Source organism: Callospermophilus lateralis, chromosome 6 (genome assembly GCF_048772815.1).
Source record: "Callospermophilus lateralis isolate mCalLat2 chromosome 6, mCalLat2.hap1, whole genome shotgun sequence".
NCBI classification, from domain to species: domain Eukaryota; kingdom Metazoa; phylum Chordata; class Mammalia; order Rodentia; family Sciuridae; genus Callospermophilus; species Callospermophilus lateralis.
Window position 1 is genome coordinate 128763771 of NC_135310.1, and position 26253 is coordinate 128790023.

General features: G+C 43.5%; 2 protein-coding genes across 5 annotated transcripts in view; one reads left to right on the top strand and one right to left on the bottom strand.

Moving 5' to 3' along the window:
* The window catches only part of Gabbr1 (gamma-aminobutyric acid type B receptor subunit 1), a 31571-nt gene extending 15052 nt beyond the window's left edge, over positions 1-16519 (top strand). For 3 of the 4 annotated variants that reach the window (XM_076859082.2, XM_076859085.2, XM_076859086.2), the window contains 12 exons: positions 1798-2040; positions 2666-2729; positions 4723-4800; positions 6076-6226; positions 6737-6869; positions 8174-8290; positions 8382-8489; positions 8647-8740; positions 9457-9584; positions 10360-10488; positions 10715-10858; positions 11535-14678. In XM_076859082.2, the coding sequence (XP_076715197.1) occupies positions 1798-2040; positions 2666-2729; positions 4723-4800; positions 6076-6226; positions 6737-6869; positions 8174-8290; positions 8382-8489; positions 8647-8740; positions 9457-9584; positions 10360-10488; positions 10715-10858; positions 11535-11708 (1563 nt within the window). In that variant the 3' untranslated portion in view covers positions 11709-14678. The other variant, XM_076859084.2, reaches the window with a different exon arrangement.
* Positions 16520-22927: 6408 nt separating this feature from the next.
* LOC143400807 (olfactory receptor 2H2) lies at positions 22928-23863 on the bottom strand. The gene has a single exon (XM_076857808.1). The coding sequence runs from the start codon at positions 23861-23863 to the stop codon at positions 22928-22930; it is 936 nt and encodes a 311-aa protein (XP_076713923.1).
* Between the last annotated feature and the right edge of the window lie 2390 nt (positions 23864-26253).

Here is a 26253-nt window from a genome sequence, read left to right on the forward strand (position 1 = left end):
TTGGTGCCAGACTACCTGGGTTTGAGTCCTAGCTCTGCCACTTACTGGCAGTATAACTTTAGGCAAGTTACCTAGCTTCTGTGTTTCACTTTCCTTTTTCACAAAATAGGGATAATAGTATCTTCCTCACTGAATGGTTTGAGGATCAAATATATTGATATGTGTGCCTTAGAAAAGTGCCTGGCATACAGTAAGGACACTATAATGTTAGCCACTGGCCGCATCATCATCATCATCATCATCATCATCATCCTATGTAGAGAGGGATGATACTATTGAAACACCTCAATAAAAGAAGAAAGAGATTTTGGTGATTTGGAAGAGTCAAAGGTGATTCTAAGGTTTCAATCTCCTATAGTGGGCAGTGTTGAAGTGTGAGGAAAAATTGAGCTTAGAGAGTTTCTGTATACCTCTACATGTGCAAAGCCTCCCACATTAGCAGCAGACCCCACCAGAATGGTACATTTGTTACAGTTGATTAACCTGGCACATTGTAGTCATCCAAAGTCCATAGTTTACAGAAGTGTTCGTTCTTGGTGGTGTATATTCTGTGGGTTTGAAAAAATGTATAATGGCATGCTTCTATCTTTAAAGTATCATGCACAGTTATTTTCACTATCCTAATTTAATGTACATTTATTGTTTGTACATTATGGTGCTAAGAAAAAGAAATAAAACTTGGTTCTGTTCTCAGAAGTAGTAGAGCCTGAGCCCATGTGTGTCTTCAAATCTCAGGCTGTTTCAAGAAAGTTGAATAGAAAAAAAAAATGTGGTCATGTCATGGAGAACATTTGTTTATTCTTTATTCATCTATTCCTTCCTTCCTTCTGTTAATACATTCCAAATTCAAATAGTCATTTGTGTAGTGCTGCTGTGTATTATTTGTGCCTTGCAAGCAAGTCGTTGCTGAGCCTTTGCTTGTGTCTTGTTGGGAGGTGAGGAAAGGAAGATAAGATTTTCTCCATTACACAGAAGGTAGTTTCAAGTTAACCATCTGTGGTTATTAAACCAAACGGGGTTATAATCAAGTATGCAAAGTCAGGTCTCTTGACCTGTTGTGTAAGAGTTAAAGGAACTATCATTCTTTTCAGCTTTTGTGAGTAGGATTGAATAATGGACTTCAGAAGTGTAAAGGGCAGGACTGGGGATGTGGCTTCGTGGCAGAGGGTGTCTAGCATGCATGAGGTCCTTGGTTCGATCTTCAGCACCACATATACACACAGTGTGAAGGATATTTCTGCAGTTCTCAGTTTTTTGGAAAATCTCTAAAAGACAACTAGAATGGCAAGAAGTTAACACACTGAAGAAAAATCTTCCGGGTTGACAAGCAGAGTGACAAAGGCTGTGGGTGTTGCCTTTTCTAGGAACTTTCAGTGTTGGAGGAGCTGTTAGATCCTGGGTCAGCTCTACTGAGAGTCTGAAGGATGAGAGGACATCAGTGTCACAACTCTTCATTGCAATATCTGTGTTTTTTCCTTTACTCTATGTCTACTTTTTCTCCTTTGCCACTCATTACCAGAGTGTTTATTCATCAGACTTCTCTGTTTGTAGTTCTGAGCTAGCAGCTGTACACACTAAGACCATTGGGCTCAGCTAATCTCTGCTCTAGTCTAGTTGCTTCAAACCTAAGACAGACACATGGGCATAGTTAGAGATTTTGAATGTACATATGCTTCATCTGACAACATGAACACAAACCATCCTCTCAAGTCGAAGTGTTTGAGCCAAAATTGGATGGTCCCCTCCCCCTGCACCCACACACATTCCAATCCTTTTCTCTTGTTCTTCTCTCCCCAGACATCCCAGGAGTTTGTGGAGAAACTAACCAAGCGACTCAAAAGACACCCTGAAGAGACAGGTGGCTTCCAGGAAGCACCGCTGGCCTATGATGCCATCTGGGCCTTGGCATTGGCCCTGAACAAGACATCCGGAGGAGGTGGCCGTTCGGGTGTGCGCCTGGAGGACTTCAACTACAACAACCAAACCATTACCGACCAAATTTACCGGGCAATGAACTCCTCGTCCTTTGAGGGTGTCTCTGTGAGTTACAGCCCCTTTCATGCTCCCCTGTCCTCACATCGACAGACACCCCCTCAGAGGCTCCTTTAGAAGCATGCATTCCCCATCTTTCTCAGTTACTTCTCTGCAGAAGTTAAGTCTTAGAGGAGGGGAGTGGGGATCCCCAAACCAGAAAATCCCACAAAAGACTACAAAAGAATAAAACTGTATATTTTTCCACCCTTCCTCTCATTTCTTTCAGACAAGTCCAGGTATTTATGAGTCAGATGAGAACTGTAGGATTTTAAAAGAAGAAACAACCCAAAAGTTTATCTCCTTATGCCTTTTAAAGTGAGAAAATAAATGCCCAATGGGATTTGGTGACTTGCTCAGGCCACACAGCTGGAAGCCAGGTCTCCTGGTGTTCTGTCTGAGGATTTTTCCCATTCAAATCTCACGGGTGAAGCTTCTTCTCAAAAGAATAATATTTCTAAAATCTAGGGTATGGGCATCTGGGGTATGTCCTATATGCAGGCAAATGCCATAAATAGTATTCATTCAGAAGCTCAATTACATCAAAAACAGAAGGAGTCAGAAAGTCCCTGATGTTCTCTTTTCACTCCTGCTTTTATCCCCTTTGCTTCCTTCACATGTTTCTCCCCCTCAGGGCCATGTGGTGTTTGATGCCAGTGGCTCCCGAATGGCATGGACACTTATCGAGCAGCTACAGGGTGAGCATGGGGGTGGAGGTGCAGGGTGGTGGTGGCGGAGGCTGGGACTGGGCCAGGTCCCTACTTGGAAGAACACTCAAGACATCATGAGGTTGCCTGGTGCCTCCTCTCTTGCCTTTTTCATTCAACTGTGTTCATCAAGCTTTTAAATAACATTAATAAAAAGCTTAGGGAGGGCTGGGCACAGTGGTACATGCCTGTAATCCCAGCGGCTCAGGAGGCTGAGGCAGGAGAATCACGAGTTCAAAGCCAGCCTCAGCAAAGCAAGACGTTAAGCAACTTAGTGAGACCCTATGTCTAAATAAAATATAAAATAGATCTGGGAATGTGGCTCAGTGGCCAAGTGCCCCTGAGTTCAATTCTTGGTTCCCCACCCTGATTTAAATAGAGTTGGATTTCTTGCTGAGTTGTGTTCTTTAAGGGCATGTAAATTAAAAGCAGCGTTTCTCTATTCTTTCAGTCTCAGAAGTTTGCCTTCTAAATAGGTGTGGTGGTGTACCCCTGTAATCCTAGCTATTCTGGAGGCTGAGGCAGGAGGATTGCAAGTTTGAGGCCAGCCTGGGCAATTTAGCAAGACTCTTTGTTTCAAAGTAAAATTTTTTTGCAAGGCTGGGAATATAAGTCAGTTGTAGAGCCTAGCATGCTTGAGGCCCTGGGTTTAATCCTCAGTACATGAAGAAAAAAAGAAAACAAAATTTCCCTTCTGAGACCTGTAGGAGCTGTCAGTGCCTCCTCAAAGATGCAAGGAAAGCTGAATCTAGGAAACCTGCTAGTTTTTTAAAGGGAATGCATTGAATTTTCTTGCTATGTAACTATCATTCCTAATTTTCTGTAGTTTGACCTTTCTGGATTGAATTTTCTTATAACTTAGCATACTTAAGTATTTGGAGAACTTTGGTGAGTTAATTTTTCAGTTCCTTCTCACTTGCAGCCTTTTATGGGATGGACAAGAGAGCTATTTCTTGGCCTTCTGTGAAAAGTTTCTTTCTTCCTTCCTCCTGAACTCCCACATTCTCTCAGCTTTTCTTTGTATCCAAGACAAGAGGGAATGGATTCATTGGTGAAAGCCGTGTGAATTGGCTTTCGAAAGAAAAGTTATGTTAACTGGGACAGTTTTAGAACAGAAATCTTAGGAGTGACCGAATTTCACATAGTGGCTCTTTAAGAGGCAGATGTAACTTATCCAAGGAATTAGAACCCAAGCCAACGGGAGAGAAATTTCTAAAATTAAAATGAAAGCCACTGGGAAAACAGATCCTGTGATTCTGTCCATCATGAGAGAATAAACGGAAATATGTTTAAAGCTTTCCAAGCCAGAATCAGAGTGAGAGACATCTTGCTGAGAGAGCTGTGAGGCAGTGGAATAGGTGGCAGACGTACTGTGGCACCTTCCTCAATGAAGAGTTTTAAACATATAAGATGTTAATTCATGTGCCTTAGGAATCACCTTTTTTTTTTTTTTTCCTTTTCTGTACTGGGTTTTATACCCAGGTGCACTCCACTATTGAGCTACATCCCAACCCATTTTATTTTATATTTTCATATAGAGCCTTGCTTAGTTACTCAGCTGACCTTGAACCATCCATCCTTCTGCCTCAAACTCCTAAGTTATGGGGACTATAGGCATGCACCACTGCACCCAGCTACCACCTTATATTGATTTTTTTTTTTTTTTTTTTTTAGTTTTAGTTGTAGATGGACACAATGTTTTTATTTTTATTTATTTATTTTTATATGGTGCTGAGGATTGAACCTAGGGCCTCATGTGTGTGAGGCAAGTGCTCTACTGCTGAGCTACAACCCCAGCTCCTATATTGCTTGTAAGTGAGATTGTTTCAAGCAACTTCTGTGTCCTTCCAGGTGTCCTTTAGTTACTTAGATAAAGATAGTGTCACATGCAGTCAAGAAAAGCAGCGTTAGGAGTGTGGGAAGTTGGAAATACTCAGCATGGCTTTTTACCTACCAATGGCCACTCCTCTTGTTATTTGCTCAGGTGGGAGCTACAAAAAGATTGGCTACTATGACAGCACCAAGGATGATCTTTCCTGGTCCAAAACAGATAAGTGGATTGGTAAGTGCTCTCCTATATATTTTCTTTTAATCCCTCTGAATAATTGAGGAGAATGGTCATGCATTTGAATGTGGGTGGGGTGTTGGGTTTCATAGGGTTGAAATATGGCAGGGAGAGGGGCCACAGGCAGGGATTAAGAGAGAGCAAATATAACCTCCAAGAGGGGAGAGGAGATTGTATTTGGAGAGGGACTAGGAGGTGGGTAGTACTATTTTTAATAGCACACTGCTGGGGAAACTGGGGATTAGAGGCAGGGGGTGGGAAATGGAAACTCCATTTGGTTTCCAGATGTCCTGGTGCCTTGATATATCTGAACCAGCTACTTTAAGCCTCGAGCTGTCTCATTGTCTCTGTCAGGAAAACATTACTTACACTATAGGAGAGGACACAAAACCTCAGATCATTGTCATCTGCTACAATGTACTTTTAAAAAAAGGGGAAAGTGAGCAATTATTAATAGTGTACTTGGTGGGCTAAATGATAAGAAATTGAAAGATCCTGGAGGTGGGCAAAAGGAAGGACCTACTGCTAAAAGAAGGGGGGTTAGTACCTGTTGAAGGTAGCAGCTGCTATCTGGCCCTGCCCAACAAAACCTACTTGTTCCCAGCACTGCTAGAGTTCAGTTCTTTTTTTTTTTCCTTTTAATAAAATTTGAATTTAGGACAGTGTTCTATACTGCCATAAATGCTGCATGGCCTAAATTAGTTTTTTTTTTTTTTTTAATTAAGCAAATTGCAATTAGGTTTTTTGGTGAACTCTGACAAATTTGAACTTCCCCTTAATAATAACTGAAAAACACTTTAGGGAATATCATTCTGCCAGGGTTAAGATTTCAGACTAGTTTCTTTTTGTTTGTTTTGCTTAAGGTTAGAAGGCCACATTAGATATTTGAGGCCCTTTTAGCTTTCTCACGGAGTAATTGTCTTTTGCAGCTTTTGATTTGGTGATAAGAGACCTCATAAGTTTATTTCTCAGCTAGCTAGCCCCTTCTTTCCTCTCCCATTTTTCTTTGCTGTTTGTTGCAAGAAAAACAGAGAAGCAGGAAGAACAAATCATAACAAAACAAGACTCTACAACTTTGGTGAAATGCCCCAGCATTCTCTATATCTTTCTCATTTATTTCGGTTGCTCCCCAAGGGCCCCAGTGTCTGTGAGCATTCATTCTGCCAGTCACACCTGTGCAGATTATGAGGGCCTTAAGTCCTCTGCCGGCATCCTTGTCCTTCACCCCTTTCCATTATCTCTTCTTTACCCTTTTCCTCCCTGTGCATGCAGGAGGGTCCCCTCCAGCTGACCAGACCCTGGTCATCAAGACATTCCGCTTCCTGTCACAGAAACTCTTTATCTCCGTCTCCGTTCTCTCCAGCCTGGGCATTGTCCTTGCTGTGGTCTGTCTGTCCTTTAACATCTACAACTCCCATGTCCGGTAAGTTTCTCTTTTCCCATGATCCTTGTCCTGTCTGCCTCTCCAAGGTAGCGATCATGCTCCTTAGAGGGAGTGACACTAAAACCTGAGTTTATTATTCCTAAAACCATCTGTTATAGAAGGTTCCATTTGGACTTACTGAGATTGCAAGAGGGGGATCCAGGTGTAACCCCCACCCTTGATCCAAAGCAGCCAACTGGAAGAAAGGAAACAAAACAAACCCCTCTGGGGCTAGGTAACACAGTGTTGGGCTCTAGAGCAATAGATTGTATTTCTGAGAGGGCCTGTGCTAGGGGAGCCCTCTACAGCTCCATCTTCAGCCCCATGAGCCAGCTCATTGTCTCTCAAGACTGCCACCTTTCTTTTAGTAGTCCTACGGCCCTGGAGTTGAGGTCATGGTATTGCATGACATTTGGTTCCTTGGAGAAGAGGGGTAATTGCTATTTATTCCTTGGAGAAGAGGGGTAATTCTGCTCTCTTCCTCTCCCACCCTCTCTGCCTCTGCCATAGTTATATCCAGAACTCCCAGCCCAACCTGAACAATCTGACTGCCGTGGGCTGCTCACTGGCGTTAGCTGCTGTCTTTCCCCTTGGTCTGGATGGTTACCACATTGGGAGAAACCAGTTCCCTTTTGTCTGTCAGGTGAGGAGGGCACATACCTTGCAGAATGTGGTTTCCTACCCCTCTCAGGAGCACCTTCCACCATGTATACTTCCCTGCCTTTCCTTCTTCTTATCTTTCCCTGACTCTTGCCCCTTTTGCTTCCTCCTAGCATCACCCCTCTGGTCTCTGTCTGGCTCTGTCCCTTCTCTCTGGGCCTCTAGACCTTTTCCATTCTGCAGTTCACTTGCTGGTACCAGGAGGAGGGAGGTACTGAGGACCAACGAAGGGGGTCTGCACAAAGAAGAATTGTGGCTCGTCTGTGGTGTGGGGGCTGAGTACCATACTGTGGGCTTCCTGTGGGAGCCTTTGTTGGGGTTCAGAAAAATGAAGGCAGAGTTTAAGTTGTTGGCTAAGAGAGCTGCTGGGGGAAGGGGTGCTATCTCACAGGGAGAAGGGCCTCTGGGACTTAAAGTATATGAAAGATTCTGAGGCTGTGGGAAAAGGCTGGCTTCAACAATGATATTTGAGTGGTTCTCTATTATGCTGCAGGAAACACCCACGCTTCCCCCTGATTCTGCCTATCCGTACTCTTGCTTTCCTCTGCTCCCTTTCCTGAACTGATCACGTACTATGCACATGGCATCTGCATTCACATGTATGCAGTTCATCAGGAATTATCTGTTCCCAGTAGAATCAGAGTGCAGCCAGAAAGGGAGACAACTAGCTGCAGTGCAGTAGGAGAGGTACAGGAATAGGGATCTGCAGAATGTGCTGTGGGAGCAAAGAAGGGAAGCAGCTTACAGTCAGAGTGGCTGGGTGGGCTTCATGAAGGTGGTGGCCTTTGTGTATTGAAGCCTGCATGAGATTTCCCTGCTGGAGAAATAAAGGAAGGTTATTGCAGGAACAGAGAATGTCATGTGACCAGCAAAGATCTAAAAGAGAGTAGATAGGAGAGCACTAGTAGGTCATTGTGGCTAGAGCATGCAGTAGGTGAGGGCCTGGGAGATGAGTCCAGACAGGTGGATGGGATCATATTGTAAAGGGTTCTTGTCACATCTGAAGGTGTTTAGGCTGTCACCTGTAGGCATTGGGGAATAATCAAGTAATTTTAGTAAAATTGCTCTGGTTGTGGAGAAGTTATAAAATGGATGAGAGGGATGGTAGGAAGTAGGGAGACCTGCCCTGTGCTCTTTTCCCCACACACCTCATTACTTGGTGACTGTGTCCTGCCTGCTTTGTCATCTGCTCACTGCCCACACTCCCTCCTACAGCTCTGAACATCCTCACCAAAGCCCTACCTCCTACCCTGCCCCCTTCTGTCTGAGCCCTCTCTCCCTTACTAGGCCCGCCTCTGGCTCCTAGGCCTGGGCTTTAGTCTGGGCTATGGCTCCATGTTCACCAAGATCTGGTGGGTCCATACAGTCTTCACAAAGAAGGAGGAAAAGAAGGAGTGGAGGAAGGTGAGCTGCTTCTCAGTCTCCAGCCTTTGCTCCTTGGCTCCAGGGGCTTAGAGAATTTCTCCTGACCTGCCTTCTCTGAATGTTTGCTCAGACTCTGGAGCCCTGGAAGCTGTATGCCACAGTAGGCCTGCTGGTGGGCATGGATATCCTTACTCTTGCCATCTGGCAGATCGTGGACCCCTTGCACCGGACCATTGAGGTACCACTTGAGAGGAGGTATTGGGGTCAGGAGGCTGAGCCCCTGTCTGTCAGTGTCCCCAAGGTTGTGTGTATTCTTGAGGGACAAAGCTACACATGGAGAGTGTAGGGGAGGAGGGCAACCATCCATCTTCCTTGTGGTCCCTTTTCTCCCCTAGACTTTTGCCAAGGAGGAACCGAAGGAAGACATTGACGTCTCTATTCTGCCCCAGCTGGAGCACTGCAGCTCCAAGAAGATGAATACATGGCTTGGTGTGTGAATGTGGAGGAGAGGAGGGCAAATTGCAGCAGAAGCAGGAGGAATGGGCAAGGACATTAGGTTTGAAGGGAAAAGTGTCTTTGGGAGAAGAGACAGAGAGCTTGTCAACCAATTTTACTGTTCTTCTCTTTGTTATTGTGCTTATCTTTTTTGAGAATAGTGGAGAGTTGGTCTTTGCTATGAAGAGCTTAGGATACAAAGCAGGGATGAAGAAGAACTTCTGTTCTTTATCAGTGGAGATAACCCCGTCCCCTGGCTTGACCCCCATCTGTATTTGGTCACCTGCTTCAAGTAAGACTAGGATTGTGAGGTCATGCATGGATTTAGGCTCCTTTTGGCCTTATTAATATTTCTTTGATCTGTAACACACTTGGTAAATATGCCCTTAGCCTGGAAAGCCATCTTCCCCCTGGAGAGAAAGGGGTGAGACGTTATATATGGCCTAATCTGGCCCATTTCCTGCTGGCCAATCAGGCTTTTGCCTGACTGACAGATATTGATGAGCACCATTTTCTGGTGTGAAATGTGTCCATTCATCACAGGGAGTGCTTGCTAGGTCAGAGGAGCTAGACTGGAGAGATCATCTCCCTTTCCATTGAGAGGCTCCCAGAAGGAGCATTAGTGAGTGATGGGCAAAGAGAGAGGACAAAGATTGAGTGAGTAGTATGAAGGTCCTTGATGCCTAGGTGACCCTTTCCTGCTATCCTAGGTATTTTCTATGGTTACAAGGGGTTGCTGCTGCTGCTGGGAATCTTTTTGGCTTATGAAACCAAGAGCGTGTCCACTGAGAAGATCAACGATCACAGGGCTGTTGGCATGGCCATCTACAATGTGGCGGTAAGCTCCCTGGATACCTGGCATTGATCCTGTATGATGATCATGGATGGCAACTGAGATGTGGTGGCCCAGGGAGAGTCATGCACCATTTCTGGTATCAATGTGTGGAGGTGTTGAAAAGTTTGCTTATGTTTGATTTACAAAGCTAAGGATAGATATTATATCATTAATTTTGTTGCATCTACCCAGTGAAATAGATATATAGGTGAGGAAACAAGCAGAGATGTTAAATTGCTTGTCTGTGTTTCATGGGATGAAATCTGAGTACACTATTCCTCCCAGGAGTCCCCAGGGGCTGACTGAATGGGTGCAGAGAGATCCTGGGAGTTTCTGCTTGGGGAGAGGGGTTAACCTAGAGTTGAGGACTTGTTTGGTGCAGTTTATTTGGCGTTTTTAAAATTTTAACTGGAATTTTCTTTTTTTATTTTTTGGAACTGGGGATTTAACCCAGGGGTGCTTTTTGTCATGGAGCCACATCCCCAACCCCTTTTCTTTATTTTTTATTTTTTTATTTTGAGACAGTGTCTTGCTGAGTTGCTGAGACTGGCCTTAAACATGTAATTCTCCTGCCTCAGCCTCTGGAGTTGCTAGGATTACAGGCATGCACCACTATGCTTTGCCATTTTTGTTAATCTAGAGTTGAGAATGATTCTGGATTTATGGAAAATTCACCAGGATCTCATCCTCATAGGATCCTTCCTGAGGGAAGAAGACTCTAGTAGATCCCATCTGAGCCTGCAGATCTGAGTCTCTTTAAATATGTTCTGACCCCCAGGTCCTGTGCCTCATCACTGCCCCCGTCACCATGATTCTGTCCAGCCAACAGGATGCAGCCTTTGCCTTCGCTTCTCTTGCCATCGTGTTCTCTTCCTATATTACTCTGGTTGTGCTCTTCGTGCCCAAGGTGATTTTCTGACTCTTCTCCTGCCCTCTCTAGTCCCATGCCCCTTATATCCTTTCTTCCTAGGTCTCTGTTCCCTGCCCTTCCCTGCACCTTCCTCCCACTCCTTCCCTTGTATTGGGTCTAGCTTGTTCCTCTTTTGTTCATTCCTTCCTACTCCTACCCACCACCCTCTGATCACTGACACAGCCCCTGCTCCGCCATCCCATGCCCAAACATTTGCCCTCAGATGCGCAGGCTTATCACCAGAGGGGAATGGCAGTCTGAGGCGCAGGACACCATGAAGACAGGGTCATCTACCAACAACAATGAGGAGGAGAAGTCCCGCTTATTGGAGAAGGAAAACCGTGAACTGGAAAAGATCATTGCTGAGGTATGTGGATGATGGCCAGGGTCCAGAAGGACTTTAACTTAGGTCTGGTTGTCTGAAGTAGAGCCTGATATGTAGGTTCAAGTGTTCATGCTTTATGGAGGGAGGGTCTCAGAAACCCTGCAAGGGAGTGAGCTAGTGGAGCAGGATAGGGAAGGGAACAGGACTGAGCAAGAGTCTGTCTTAGCTAAAATCTAGTGTTTATCTGATCAGGTGGAGTGGGAGCTGCATTGTTGACTGGACACTTCTGAGGCAAGGGGTGGCTGTCAGCAGGAAGCAGCTGTGAACCATTAGCAGCCAATACTCACAGCTGGGTGTTAAATGTGCCCACAGCAAAGGAGGTCTGGGCAGGTGCCCACAGTGTCCACTGTGCCCCAAGCTGCAGTTAGGGGTTAGTTCAGTGCCAAAGAGGGAGATATTCCAACTGGGTTTACATAAATATCCATGTGATTTATTAGAGCCTTTGTGTACTGACTCTTCTCTTTTCCATTTTCTCCTTTTGTTTTAATCTCATTTCCCTGAACTCTTTTGTTGGTGCTCCTGTTATGTTCTTTTCTTGATTCCACATTTTAATTTTTTTCTTTCAATTTATTCTATCCCCCACCCACTCTTCACTTTCCCTTCCCCTGCCTCACGACCTCCCCTTTTCCTGCTCTCCCAATTGTGTTTCTTCCTCCAGAAAGAGGAGCGAGTCTCTGAACTGCGCCATCAGCTCCAGTCTCGGCAGCAGCTCCGCTCCCGGCGCCATCCCCCAACACCCCCAGATCCCTCTGGGGGCCTACCTAGGGGACCCCCAGAGCCCCCTGACCGTCTTAGCTGTGATGGGAGTCGAGTCCATTTGCTTTATAAGTGAAGGGGTATCAGGGAGGACAGGCCAGTAGGGGAGGGAAAGGAAGAGGGGAGAGGGTGGGGTTGGAAGCAGGGGACCCCTATCCTCAGTTGGAAAGAACATGCTGTCAGTTCCATCTCTTGTAAATTCATGTCCCTCTGTGAGTCCTGGGGTTATTTGAGTCTCCAAATACCCTGGGAAATAGATCTTTTTATCTTATTCATTGATATAATTTTATATCACTACTTTATAATTTAGTTTGTGCCTCACTTGAAGCTACTCAGTCATGACTCCTCAGCAGTCTCACTACATCTTTGTCTCCCATGACAGCCCTCTGTCCAGTTACCACGGCAACCCTGCAGCTCCTATCCTGTTTGTGCTATGCTCTCTCTGCTTCTGTCAGCAGGGGTCTCTCCCCACTAGTGCTCTTTCCACCCCAGCAGGGGCTTCTCCATCATAATTCCCTTCCTCTCAATCCTACTTACCCTTCCACATGTTCCCATGTTTTCCTTTTAAATTTTGCTTCTTTTGGGGATTCATTCTTTTCTCCCAGAGCTTGAATGCTACTTGCCTCTACTCTATGTGTGCTCATTCTTATGCATCTGCTCTTCTCTTGCTTGTGCCACTGGTGCTCCTGTGCACGTATGCTTGACCTATGTGCTTTGTCATGTTGCAGTCACAGCTATGTGTCCTCCTCTTGTGGTCATGGGTTTGCCTCAAGTGGGTCTGGGTAGGATGTTCCATTTGTCTGGCATGCTAAACTTTGTCTTTCTACTTGCACACATTCATGTTTATCTATATTTTCCCTGTGTACCTACCCTCAATGTACCCTTATACCTTCCCTTTGCACCTTAAGACCACAGTATTCTTCCAGCAGAGCCATATGTAACCTCCCTGCACATTATTATGCACTTTCCCCCAATCCTTGTTTGCTAGGGCCATCCTCACTGTCTGCTTGTCATGTTCAGTTTCCACTCATACTTCCCCCTCCCTCCTTGGTATTCACTCCTGCACCACCCTCAAATCTGCACACACAATCATCCTCTCAAGGATGATTTTTTGCTCCCTTTAATTTTTTATTCTTTTTTTGTGGAAGCTAAAAAAAAAAAATGGGGGCAGGTTTGGAGAACTGTTTTCAGTGAATAGATGAAGAGAATTCCGACTATGGAAGGTACCTCTGACTGTTGGATGGACAGATGGACCTATGGGGCGGGAGGTGGCGCCCCTTTCACACTGTGGTGTCTCTCCGGGAAGGATCTTCCTGAATCTCAATAAACCAGTGAACAGTGTGACTCAGCACCTCACCCTCTGTACTGTGAACAGAGCCGGCTCCCATCCAAGGAGGGAGGCTCAGAGAGCTCCAAGTTAATGAAAAGGCTTTGAAGCAAAGGGGTGGAAAGAGGTGTTTTATTGATCCACTAAGGACTTAGCAGGGCAAAGTAGGACATGATTAAGGCTGAGATTAATGAAAGATGACATTATTGGTTAAAAGTGTGGGCTCTGGAATCAGACTGCTAGGGTATCAGATCCCACTATATGTTAAAAAAAAAAAAATCCTTTATCTTTATTCTTCATGCCCTCATTTGTGAAGATAGAATAGTAACTACAGCCATATATTTTTTCATATGGTGGATGCAAGGACTAGGTTAATTATGCATTCAGGCCCATGCTATATGTTGGGTAAATGCTAACCTCTGTCACTACTGTTTCATGGATTCCCTGACAGTGTGGGTGTGTATTGGGAGCCTGGAGCAGGTGGCTGAACAGATGTGAGCACTCTTCCTTCCCAGGAAGTTAGAACAAAAGAATGATGACTGCTCAAAGGTTTTGGATGATTTGGCCTGAGTGCTTCCAACCTTAAACATCTTTGTTTTAGGAAGTCTGAGCATCTTGGAAAGAATTTGCAATCAAAATGAAAAAAAAAAAAATTTAAATGGCCAAGGGAGAAAAAAAAATTGCTTGGAACTTTATAAGTCTTTGTGTCCTTTTGGAGATAACTTTTCCTTTTCACTTGGGCATTGATTTTCATCTCACTTTTTTGCACAAGAGCTGTAAGGGTGATTGGACCCTGTCATTTCGTTGTCCTGTTTATGGGTAGTTTAAATCTTAGGTCAGTATTTGAAAAACCTTTCACTGTGATTATCCACCTCAGATCAGTTGGAGTTAATTTGAGTTTCCTTTCTTCCCACAGTGGAATATTCTCGAGGAAAGGGGAAGAAGACTATGGGGTAGAGAAACCTACAGCGTGAAAATGAACAGTTGGCTTTAGAAACAGCAGCAGGAGCTATGTATCAGGCCTAGGTAGAACCTAAAAGATCCAAATTACCACTTCAAACTTGCATTGCACTTAGACGGGGTGTAAATTATAAATAAAGGGTCAGTTGTTCTTCTGTGGCTTAGGGTGAACCAGATACTCTTTGCTAGCAGGAGGGCAGAAACAAAGCCAAACAGTAGAACTGGCAGAGGTGCCTGATGCAAAAGGTGTGAGGGGATGAGTTGCTGGGCAGTGAGGCCACTGCTTTGTAGTTCAGGCATTAGTTGCTTCCCTCATTCTTGTCTTGAGGCAGGCTCTGTGTCGCCTGCACTGCTTCAGGGTAGGACTCCCCCCCCTTTGGCATCAGGTCTCTTTCTGACTTGAAAACATCCCAGACTCCTGATTGCATGCCAGGACTTGGTATTCTCTGCTCTCCTCTGTGTTGGTCTCTTGCCACCCTGCCCTAGTTCCTGTCGTGTATAGAGAACATTTTTTCTTTCTTTCTTTTTTGTATTGGGGATTGAACCCAGGGGCACTTAACCACTGAGCCATATCTCCAGCCTATTTTTAAATTTTTATTTTGAGACAGGATCTCACTAAGTTATTGAGACAGGCTTTAACTTGAGATCCTCCTGCCTCTGCCTCCTGAGCCCCTGGGGCCGTAGGCATGCATCACTATGCCTCACTAGGGAGCATTTCATGAACACTTTGCTCTTGTGTGATTTTCATTGTCTTTTCCATCCATCAACAGGTGTTGATTGGGCAAGATGCTGTGGTGGGTGCATTTTTAGGCACTGAAGCAGAGAAGTGAACAAGATGGTTTGCATGGGACATATGTTCCCAAGATGGGATGATGACCAGTGAAGATGAACAAATAAAAAACTGAGATAGTGTAAGAGACCAACCAGGAACACTGGGTATCTCTGTCATTAGCTCTAGTGCTCAGGACAACCCTGGAGGGAGGGGCTTGTATGCTCAATAGATGGCAAGGAGACTGTGGCCTGGGAAAGAAAGAATCCTGTGCAGTGTCATACAGTTAATAAGAAAAAAAAAATCAGTGTTTAAACTGTGCATTATTATCAATTGCTGTGTAACTTATTACCCAAAGTCACTTAAACAACAAAAAATTTCTGGGTCAGAAATTGACACAGGCTACTTACTCTACAGTGGCTGGAAGGTTTGAAGACTGGGAACTGGAGTCATATGAAAGTTCCTTCAGTGTGGAAAGGTGGGTTTTGGCTCAGCAGAGAATTGGACTGGGGCTGTGGGCTGGAACCTTTACACATGGCTTTCTGTGTGGCCTGGGGATTCTTCATGATGTGGTGACTGAATTCTAAAGGTGAGTGTCAGTGAGAGAGATACAGAAAAGAGAATGAGAGTATGTATTATCTTTTTTCCTGTTGAAGCTTTGGAAATGACTAGCAGGGCTTCTGCCCTATTGGTCTGCGTAGTTATAAGCCTGTGTCAGATTCACCGGGTGGAAATACAGAATTTATCACACCATAAACACCACACATGGAGTGGGATAAATATATTGTTGCAGCCTCCTTTAAGAAAATAATCCATGGGTCTAACCTGCTTACTCCAAAGCCAGTGTTCTTTACGGCTCTTTCCACTACTTGTCTCCTCCGAAGTTGACCACCCGGTCTGTTTATTTGCTGGCATTCAGTCTTTTATGAGGCCCCCTATTCCTTGTGGAAATTTCAGGGCCAGCTGTTGTCACATACCTGGCCTTTCTGTCTACAGTGTTGAAGATGGCACTGTCAACTATGGATCCTCCCATGGTCCTTATTAGTTTTAGGCCATCCTAGACAGGCAAACTGTTTTTTCTTCTTGGGATTTTTGAGCAGAGAATTCTTTTTTTTTTTTTTTTTTTTTTTGCTTTTTCATGGTCCATTAACTTAAGGGCAATCAACATGGGCTTCATATCACATGACAGCTGGACTTCTAATAGGTGATATTCAAAATACTTAAACAATATGGAATCCACTTATATGCTCCTTGGAGCAAGACATGTACCACCACACTCTATGATATTACCAATTTTTGACCGCAAAGGCTGAATCCTTTCTACCTCTTAGAATTATGGAACCACAATAATGATTCATGGCAGATGATACCTAGCATCCTGGCAGCTGCGGTGGAACACAGGTGAAAGCCTATATGGGGACACTTCTAGGGACTGGGTACAGCAAAGTGAGGAACATTTATGCATCATGCATGTGCATCTTGAGGTGTGTGTGTCAAAGGGTATTGGAGAGGGAAAAAATCTTTTTCCTATACCTATACCTATCTACCCATCTTAGGTCCCCAGCTGAGACCCTGTAAATTAGATTGGTAAAAGACATTAACAAGAGAAAGCTGGGCATGGTGGTGCAACTCTGAAGGCTAAGGCAGGAGTATCACAAATTCGAAAACAGCCTCAGCAACTTAGTGAGGCCCTAAGCAACTTAGCAAGACCCTGTCTCAAAAAGGGCTGGGGATGTGGCTCAGTGCTAGAATACACCTGGGTTCAATTCCTAGTGCCAAAATCCAAAATAGAAGTTTACTAGCATGCTTTGTATGTGTACAAATGGCATTACCATTTTTTTTTCTTTTTTGGTACTAAAGATTGACTCCTAGGACACTTTACCACTGAGCTATGTTACCAGCTCTTTAAAAAAATTTTAAATTTTGAAATAGGGTCTCCCTGTGTTGCTCAGGGGCTCACTAATTGCTGATGCTGTTCTTATGATCTTCCATTGGGATTATAGACATGTACCACTACACTCTGTGATATTACCAATTTTTGACCCCAAAGGCTGGATCCTTTTTACCTCTTAGAATTATTGAACCAATATAAAGCCTAAGCTCCAATTGAGCAGTGGAGGAGACTTGATTATTGGCCAGGAATAGGAAAAGTGGGAGATGAACTTGCAAAGCAACTTCTTACCTGTTGGGGGTTGGGAGATTATAGATATAGGGCAAAAGAAATGAAGGAGAAGGAGGTGATATCTTCTGGGGATGGGTGGAGTTTTCTGAGAATTCAAGCACAATTATCAGTTGTCATGGTGCTGGGGGGAGGGTTGTCATTTAGCAAGCAGATGAGGTTATAATGAAGTTAGAGATCATTTGATGCTCTCCCTAGCATGTTGTCTGATAGCCTACCTGAAGAGGGACTTCTGGCCTTCAGACATCTTGTCCTCAAATATTAGGGTGGGGTAAAATTCAGCCAGGTCACCTAGGCAGTACAAGCTGGGTAACATGGGACTACCACTAGTACCAAAGTGGTGGTAACAATCTGGGCTTTATACTGTCTTAGGCTATGCAAAGCAGAAGGGGGTTGGGGCTTCTGGGTAGAAAGCTCTGTTAGTGAAGCTTGTTATGCAGATTTGAGCTAGTGCTTTCTCCATAGATAAAATTATACCTTTACAAATGTAAATTTCCTTTACCAAAGGAAAAATCTCTTCCCTGTTTTGAGAGCATTCTCTCTGGCCCTTTGGTTCTCATGACCTTTAGCTCAATCCATATGCTAAAGAGGCATATTTTGAAGCAGCTATTCTGGTACTCTTTTAGGTGGGGAGGGGTGTGATATTCTGCATTGAAGAAATTGGGAAGGCTGCTTTCATGCTGGGTCCTTGCAGGATACTACAGGAGCTGGACCCTGTCAGTGGGCTAGTGACCTGACTTAAATCTCAGCTAAAACCCCAAGGTTCTGGAATAAAGTTCCTTTTTTAAACACAAGTATTATATTAGGTGGATAGTTAAGTACATGCTTTCTGGCATCCTAAATTCTGCAGGCTTGAAACATTTGAGGGGATCCATCCCCCGCTTTTTTAGTTGAATCCAATCCAGTAACTTCTGTACATTTCTAAAATACTTTCCTACTTAATCTTTTGTCTCCCTGGCATAACTCCTTATACTTACCCTCCCCCACTTAGTTTGCAGTGTTGGGATGGAGTCCAGGTCCTTCTATCACTGAGCCTCATCCCCAGTCCTTCTTAATTTATTGAAATAGGGTTTCACCAAGTTGCCCAGGCTGGCTTTGAACTTGGGATCCTCTTTCCTCAGCCTCCTAAATAACTGGGGCCTTCTTGAAACAAGTAGTGCAAAGGCTTCTCAACCCCAGATTCTTGTGATTAGGCTGGAAAGATTTCAGGCCCGTTGCTCAGAGTTACAGGCATGAGCCGTATTAAAAGGAATCCTGCCCTTTGATTTTATTGGGAGCTGGGGAAGTTTACAGAGTCCTGCCCAAGTCCACTTTTAGACTTTTTTTTTTTTTTTGACATTAGTATGTGAACTGCATGGACTACCTCTAAGAGAGGTATTATGCTCAGAGTTGGAATTTTTAAGGAAATTGAGTTCCCTGTTTTGGTCTCAATTTCCTGTCCTCTTAATGGGGTTGTTATCAAGTTCCCCTCTTTTTGACTCAGCATCCTTAATCAGTTTTTTATCTTTTGAATAGCTCCCATCAGGCTTTCTTTGTGAGGGTTGATGTTTTGGCTAAGGGGAGGTTGGGGGTTGTGACTTAGTATTGGTGATAAAAAAGTTTCTGGATACTTGGTTACAAGAGATAATTTTTTCTTTATTAAGACTGGGTGAGGTTTTAACATATCAAGCTTCCATTTTCCAGGTACTTATCTGTCAGATGTGCCTCCCTGTGGCTTTCAGTTACCCTTCATTATCTTTTCCCTGCTTATCTATTTAAATGACTGAGTAGCTACCAACTGTTATAGGATACCTTGCCACCAAGCTGAGTCAGCCATGGCAGCCCTCTCTCACCTCAGTTCTTGCAATCATGCCAGAAAACTTTCAGACATCGCTCAGAGTAGCAGACATGAGTTTACTGCTGAATAGGGAAAGGGAAACGGGGATACTCTCAAAGGCGAGACTGGGTCACAGAGAAGACAGGGATGGTGTGCCTCTCCTGCCCTCCAATTTTTATTGGGGTCTCAGGGAAGTTTCCAGAGAGTTCTGCTGTGGTCTACTTCCTAACTTTTGACTGATGGCAGGGGTGACTTCAGACTTTCAAGTTTCCACTATGCATGACCACTCTAGATCACTTTGGCCCATGATAACTGGTTCTAATTGGAACCTGTTCTTAAAGACTTTATGGTTTGGGGGAATTCTCATCTCCCTGAATTCTGGAATCTGGTCCGCATAAAGGTCACAAAAGTCTCCCCCTTTAGGGTAACTTGTGTTATTGGAATTTCAGGCCTACATTCCTCCTGTAAATAACTGGTTGTTTTCTGAGGAATGTAACATATCCTATTGACTTAAGCCAGGCAGAGCTGTATGTAAATTGCTTGTTAAAAATTGGGTGGGGGAAAGGAGGAGTCGGGGTAGGAAAGTTGATGGAATGAGATGGTCATCTTTTACCCTAAGTACATGTTTAAAGACACGAATTGTTTGAATCTACTTTGTGTACAACCGGAGACATGAAAAATTGTGCTCTACATGTGTAATATGAATTGAACTGCATTCTGCTGTCATATATAACAAATTAAGGTAAATAAATAATTTAAAAAAACTTTGAGGAAGGGTTAGCACAGAGGGCCCAGTGTATAGGGCCTGTACACTTCCCCATCTCTTTCCGGTACTGAGGATCAAGGCCAGTGCCTCAGACATGCTAGGTAAGCACTCTACCACTGAGCCATCCCCAGCCCACACCTCCCCATCTTAATGGGTAACATGTATAAGCCCTGCCTTTATTCCTTTCTATACAGTAAGCAGCAAATATTTCAAATTAATTTAGTTATCCACCATGATTCAAACTTCTATGAAGACTTCTCTGACCAACCACACCTCCTTTCCAAGCACTCACACCGTATGCATTTTTTTTTTTTTTTGGTTAAACACACAGTATCTTTATTAATTTTTATGTGGTGCTAAGGATCGAACCCAGTTAAAGCCCCAGCCTTCATATGCTTTTATTGTACATTCCTTTAACCTTTTATCTGCTCCCAACTCAGTTGTGTTACTGCTATCTGTGCTGGAGATATGTCTTTGTCCCTACTGTTTAGGGTTGTGATTAAATAAATTTAAATGGGTTTTTTCTTCTAGAGTATCAAACGCATAACTTTTCACATGAATACTGGATGAATTTAGAATAAGAATTGTTAGTCCTAATGCCTGAGTTAAAGCATTTATTTAATGAAGCAGGTTTCATTAAAACGGATTCCTATAAACTGCTTCACTTAATTCTCTGTTGTATTTCCCCTAGAGTCCATCTAGAAACAATTGAGCTTCTGGGTTTAGGGAGCTGATAAACAGAAGGAAAAAGTAGAGGTCTCTAGGTGCCAGTGAGAGAAGATGGAACAGGTCTTGAGAAACAGTATTACATAAGAGCCTTGAAAAGTAGAATTAACAGTGTTGCTTATGGGGCTGAGATTAGAATTATTAAACATAAAATGAGGACCTTACTTTAAGGTTAATAATTAGGCTGAGGAGAAAATAAGATTAACACATGAATGGCTAGGATGAAGATTAGGATTAGAATAGAGTTAATGCTGCTGTTCTGGACTGATAACAGGGTAAATGTTGGATCAAGGCCATTTTATGTAGGGACTAGAAATGAAACTAGAATTTTCATTTTTCTTTGTTGGCATGTACTCAAGGAGAATTTGCCCAGCCCGGACAACAGGAAGACCTTGACACAAATAAAACTAAAAAAACTGGTGATGGAGTATAGTGCAATGGTAGAGTTCTTGCCTAGCAAGCCTGAGGCCCTTGGATCCCCAGCACTTCCCCCCACCCCCCAAAAAAACCCGAAGTGTGTGTGTTTGTGTGTGTGTGTACATGTTTACTTATTTTATGTGTATGTGTGGTACTGGGGTTGAACCCAGGGACACTCTACCTTGGATCTACATCCTCAGCCCTTTTTTATTTTGAGACAAGGTCTCTGTTGACCAGGCTGGCCTTGAACTGGCGATCCTTCTGCCTCAGTCTCCTGATTTTTGGGAATTACAGGTGTTCATCACCATGTCCAGCTTAGAAATAGAATTTGGTATTGCTGTCAGTTCTATGGAAAAGCTAGGCAGAGGAATCTGTAGAATTAGGACTCCACAACTATTTACACATTCTCTGGAGGGTAAAATTCATTCATTCGCTCACTCACTTATCCATAGAATCAGGTGCCAATTTTCTGCAAATTTTTCTCTGCTTTATGGGAGCCTGAAATCTCGTGGAAGAACAGGAGTACAGAGGAACACAGAGGAAGGCAGGAGCACAGAGTTGTAAAAATACTTACAAGGGTTTTCTTGGTTTTTGTTGCCATGGGATGATGATTTGAAGCATTTAAAAACTATTCCAACTGATCATGGTGGCACACACATGTAATCCCAGCAACTTTGGAGACTGAGGCAGAAGATCAAAAGTTCAAGGTCAGCCTGAGCAATTTTGTGAAACCCGTCTCAAAATATAACAAGGGCTGGTAAAGTGGGTTCCATTGCTAGTACTAAAAACAAACAAAACCCAAAAAGCTACAACGTATTCTGAGATTCAAAACGGAGTGACCATGGTACATGTGTTGCTAGATTGGGATGATGCTCTCAAGTTTGTTGAGGAATTGAGGTGTCTCACCTGGGCTGGGAGGGCAATAATTGTACCCACAGGCAGAGCTAAGAACGTGGAATCTGGTCAGTTCTCCTGGTTCCAAATCCTGTGTCTTAGTTTCTGCTTCTGAAAAAGGATGTATTATTTGCTTCATATTGTTATTACATGGGTTAAATGCATAAATGTGTGGAAATTACATTAAATAGTGTCTGGAATCTCATAATCGGTATATAAACAGTTCATAATCGGTATATAAACAGTTCCTGTCTGAGCAGAGCACAGTGTGTGCTGATGTTCATGAAGTTTCAGGTCATGAGCCAGGGATGACACATGCAATTTCACATTTGGCCAATAGATGGCACCAGAATCCTCAATGTACAAATTATCTTGCCTGCCTAAACATGAAGACTTTTCCCTGAGCTTGTTGTTGGCATTGTAAAGAAGAAATGCCAGGACTGAAGTTAAGGTTTCTTCCCAAGGCTCTGTGCTGGCTTCAAGCCTAAGGATACTACGGTATCTGATTATGGGTGTGAAAACAACAGTGTGTATTTGAGAATTGCCTGACTGGATGTCAGGGGTCCTGGAATTTATTTAGTTCTCATACTGTGTTGTTGGGTGAGTTTCTGAACTTACAAGCTGCTCATCTCTCTTACTAGTATTTGGAGGACAAATCAGAATGAGAATATAAACCAGACATATATAAGTAAGTGGAAAAAAAGAGAAGCAAAGAAAATAGGGTAGGAACTAGAGATGGAAAAATAGTGATAATATGACAAGGGAGGGGAGTTAGAAATGGAAATGATAACATTAGGAACATGATTGTGAGGGCAAATCATTTAAAATAAAATAGAGAAAAAGAAAATATTAAATTTGATTCATGATAAATGCTTTATATAGATACTTATCTCCCTATCTCTATTCTTTCTCTTTTATGAGTGTGTATGCACACGTATACACACACACACACACAAAATCATCTATTGCTGTGAAAAGATGGGTGTGAAGAAGACAGGGCTGCAAAACTCAATCTTCCTGATGAAATCAGGTCAAGTTTTAATTTTTAAAAGATGTTGATGGACTTTTATTCTTTTATTTATATACAGTGCTGAGACTAGAACCCAATGCCTTACACATGCTAGTCAAGTGCTCTACCGCTGAGCCACAGCCACAACTCCCCAGCTTTTTTGTGGTGCTGGGGATTGAATCCAGGGCCTTATGCATGCAAGCACTCTACCAACTGAGCTACATCCCCAGCCCCTTTTCTTTCAATTTTTTAAAAAAATATTTATACTTATTTATTTTTGTTTTCAGCGGACACAACATCTTTGTTTGTATGTGGTACTGAGGATCGAACCTGGGCCACACACATGCCAGGCGAGCCCATTACGCATTACCACTTGAGCCACATCCCCAGCCCCTTTTCTTTCAATTTTAAAGCAGATTGATCAGCACTCCCTCAGTTTTGTCTGGGCTCCACTTCCTTCCCCAGCAACCTCCTGAATGCCCTCTTTACCTCCTTGTTCCTCAGAGTGTATATGAGTGGATTAAGTGAAGGAGTGCCCACTGCATAGAAAAGGCCAAAGAACTTGCCCCTCTTTTGGGCATAGGGATTTTTGGGCTGGAGGTAGACAGCAATGACTGAGCTGTAGAAGAGGGTAACCACAATGAGGTGGGAGGAGCAGGTCCCAAAAGCTTTCCTCCTGCCCTTTGCAGAGTTAATCCTCAACACTGCCCGGGTAATGGCACCATAAGAGATAAGGATGAGGCTGAGTGGCACAACCAAAATGAAGACACTGGCTACAGCCATCTGGATCTCATTGTAGGTGGTGTCCCCACAGGAGAGCCGAATTAAAGCTGGGACCTCACACACAAAATCATCCACCTGATGGTGGGGACAGAAGGGTAGGTGGAGGGTGGCTGGTGTCTGGATTGCTGACTCCACCAATCCGATGATCCAGGCAACAGCTGCCAGCTGCAGGCACAGGCGGGGGTGGATGATGGTGGCATAGTGGAGGGGCTGGCAGACAGCCACATAGCGATCAAAGGCCATCACTGTCAGGAGGATGCATTCAGTGGTCCCCAGGGACAGGAAGGTGAACAGCTGGATGAAGCAGCCCAGGAAGCTGATGGTCTTGGGGCCCCAGAGGTTGACCAGCATCTGGGGGACACAACTTGTGGTGAAGCAGAGGTCCAAGAAGGAGAGGTTGGAGAGGAAGAAGTACATTGGAGAGTGGAGCCTGGGGTCCAGCACCGACAGCAGGATGATGAGTGTGTTGCCCACCAGGGTGAGGAGGTAGGAAGTTAAGACAACCACAAAGAGAATCTTTTCTAGCCCTGGGTGTTCAGAGAAGCCCAGAAGGAGGAATCCCACTGGGGAGCTTTGGTTGAGCATGGCCTGTTCCTGTTCAGAGCTAGAGGGATGAGTGTGTCAGATTAGTGTGTTCCAGCGTGTTTTGTAAAAACACTCTGGATGCTCAGTCCTGGTCAAACGTCTAGTGGGAATGGAATGTGGTGGACAGTGATCAGAGACCTCATGCTGGTGCTTCTGACTTGAGTGAGGGCAAAGGAGGCTGATGTCAAATATGGATCCGTTAACTCATTCTTTCAGCAGAGGTTTATTGGGTGCCTATGTTCTGAGTGCTTTTCTAACTGTTGTTCTTAATTTATTTGTTGGAATACATAGCAAGTAAATATATTTTGAATGAATGTTTATATATATATATATATATATATATATATATATATATATATATATTATTTCTGTCAGCTTGATTATTTCTTTATTGGTTGGATGAATTTTGTAGAACTTCATATTCTATTTTATACTTCATTTGCAAGGGAGCTTATCTGAGAGAGAATGCATTATCTATGGGAGAGATTTTCTTTCATTTTAAGAGATCCACACTCATATCAAGATCAATTCAGTTGCTCGGGCCTCTTGAGCAACCTAAGTCACTCAGCTGACTGATTAGGAAAATTGCTTAGTTCCAAGGGAAGTTTACCAGCGGGAGGTGAGAATGACCCCATACATGTTAAAAATACTGAGTTCATAGCATTATGAACAAGAATAACTTTTTGTGTGTGTGCTGAAAATTGAACCTAGGGATACTTTACCCACTGAGCTACATCTCCAGGCTTTTAAAATTTCTTATTTTGAGACAGATTCTTGCTAAATTGCTTAGGTGAATTTGCGATCAGTCACCTGAATTGCTGGGATGACTGGTATGCAGTACTGTGCTTGGTCTTAAAAATAATGAAGTCAATCTGTGTGATGTCCACCACCCAGGTTAAGGAACTGAACAAACATTTCAGAGTCTTCGAAGCTCTTATGTACTCCTCCCTGACTTCCTAATTTTCCACTTCCAGCACAGAACTACCTTTTGAATTTGTTCCTTTGTTTGCTGAGACAGGGTCTTGCTACGTTGCCCAGGTTGGGCTTGAAATCCTGGGCTCAAGTCATCCTCCTGCCTCAGCCTCCCAAGTGTTGGGAATCCAGGTGTGCACCGCTGTGCCTGGCTTTGAATTTTTAATTCTCTCTCTTCCTCTCTTTCTTTTATTTGAGATAGAGTTCACATACCAAACTTAAGAGTTTTCAAGTATATTCACCAGTTATGTAATTAAATACCACCTACCTCCAGAACATTTCACATCACCCCAAAAGAAACTCCATGCCTGTCAGCAGCCACCCCTCATTTGTTTTCTTTGAAATATATAATTCTTTGTATGCAACTTAAACAATAGCCAACTATTTCTTATTCATTGGTCAACTATTATCCTAATCAGTTTTCTACATTTTTAAATTGGTTATTCTCTTGTTACTTCACTCTCTTTCTCTACCTTATTTCTGGATATCCATAGGTTACATCTTGTTTTTTGGGGGGTGGGGGTGGGAAGGAGTACTGGGGATTGAACCCAGCAGTGCTTTACCACTGAGCTACCTTCTCAGTTCTTTTAATCTTGAGACAGGGTCTTGCTTAGTTGCTGAGGCTGGCCTCAAACTTGTGATGCTCCTGCCACAGTCTCTGGAGTAGTTGGGATTACAGGCATCTGCCAATGCACCCAGTTTAGATTATATCTGTTTTAGGAACTCTGTACTTTTTTCTCTTTTGAACTCTTTTCATTTACTACTTTTCTTATAATAATTCTTCTTTATATACATTCATTTATTGGTTTGTGCTTTTATTTGTTTCTTGAGACCATAGTACTAGGATTGTGAGAAGATCGGGGTTAGGGATCCTCCCTAAGGGGGTCTACGATAGTTCCATAGTCATTACCTGCCATTGCTATTGGTGGCTACTGTATGTTAAGTGCTTCCTATGGGCCAAGTGTGGTACTAAGCAGCTCCCTGAACCTCTGTTCTCATAGCAATCTGCAAAGAAGATATTATTCCAGTTTTACCAGAGTAAACAGTTTCAGAAAAGATAACAACTTTCTAAAGTCACCTAGTCAATAAGTGCCAGGATAAGATTCTAGAGACTTTTTTCGAGTCTTGGGCGTTCAGAAAAGCCCAGAGGGAAGAAGCCCACTAGGGAGCTGTGGTTGACCATGACCTGTTCCCATCCAGAGCTGGAGGGATGAATCTGTCAGGTTGATTAAATGTGTCTTATAAAAATCCCTCTAACTCCAAATACAATGCTTCACTGTTGTGGAAACTGATAGCTCACAGGAGAACAACAAACATTTTACTTACCGTTAATCAAAGAAAAATCTCTTTGCTGCCAGCAAACAACCATGACAAAACTCGCAGCTGGCACTTAGTCTCCACTTGGACATCAGGAAGAT

Coding starts and splice junctions, on each gene's coding strand:
- LOC143400807 (XM_076857808.1), bottom strand. CDS start 23,863: ATGCTCAACCAAAGCTCCCCAGTGGGATTCCTCCTTCTGGGCTTCTCT.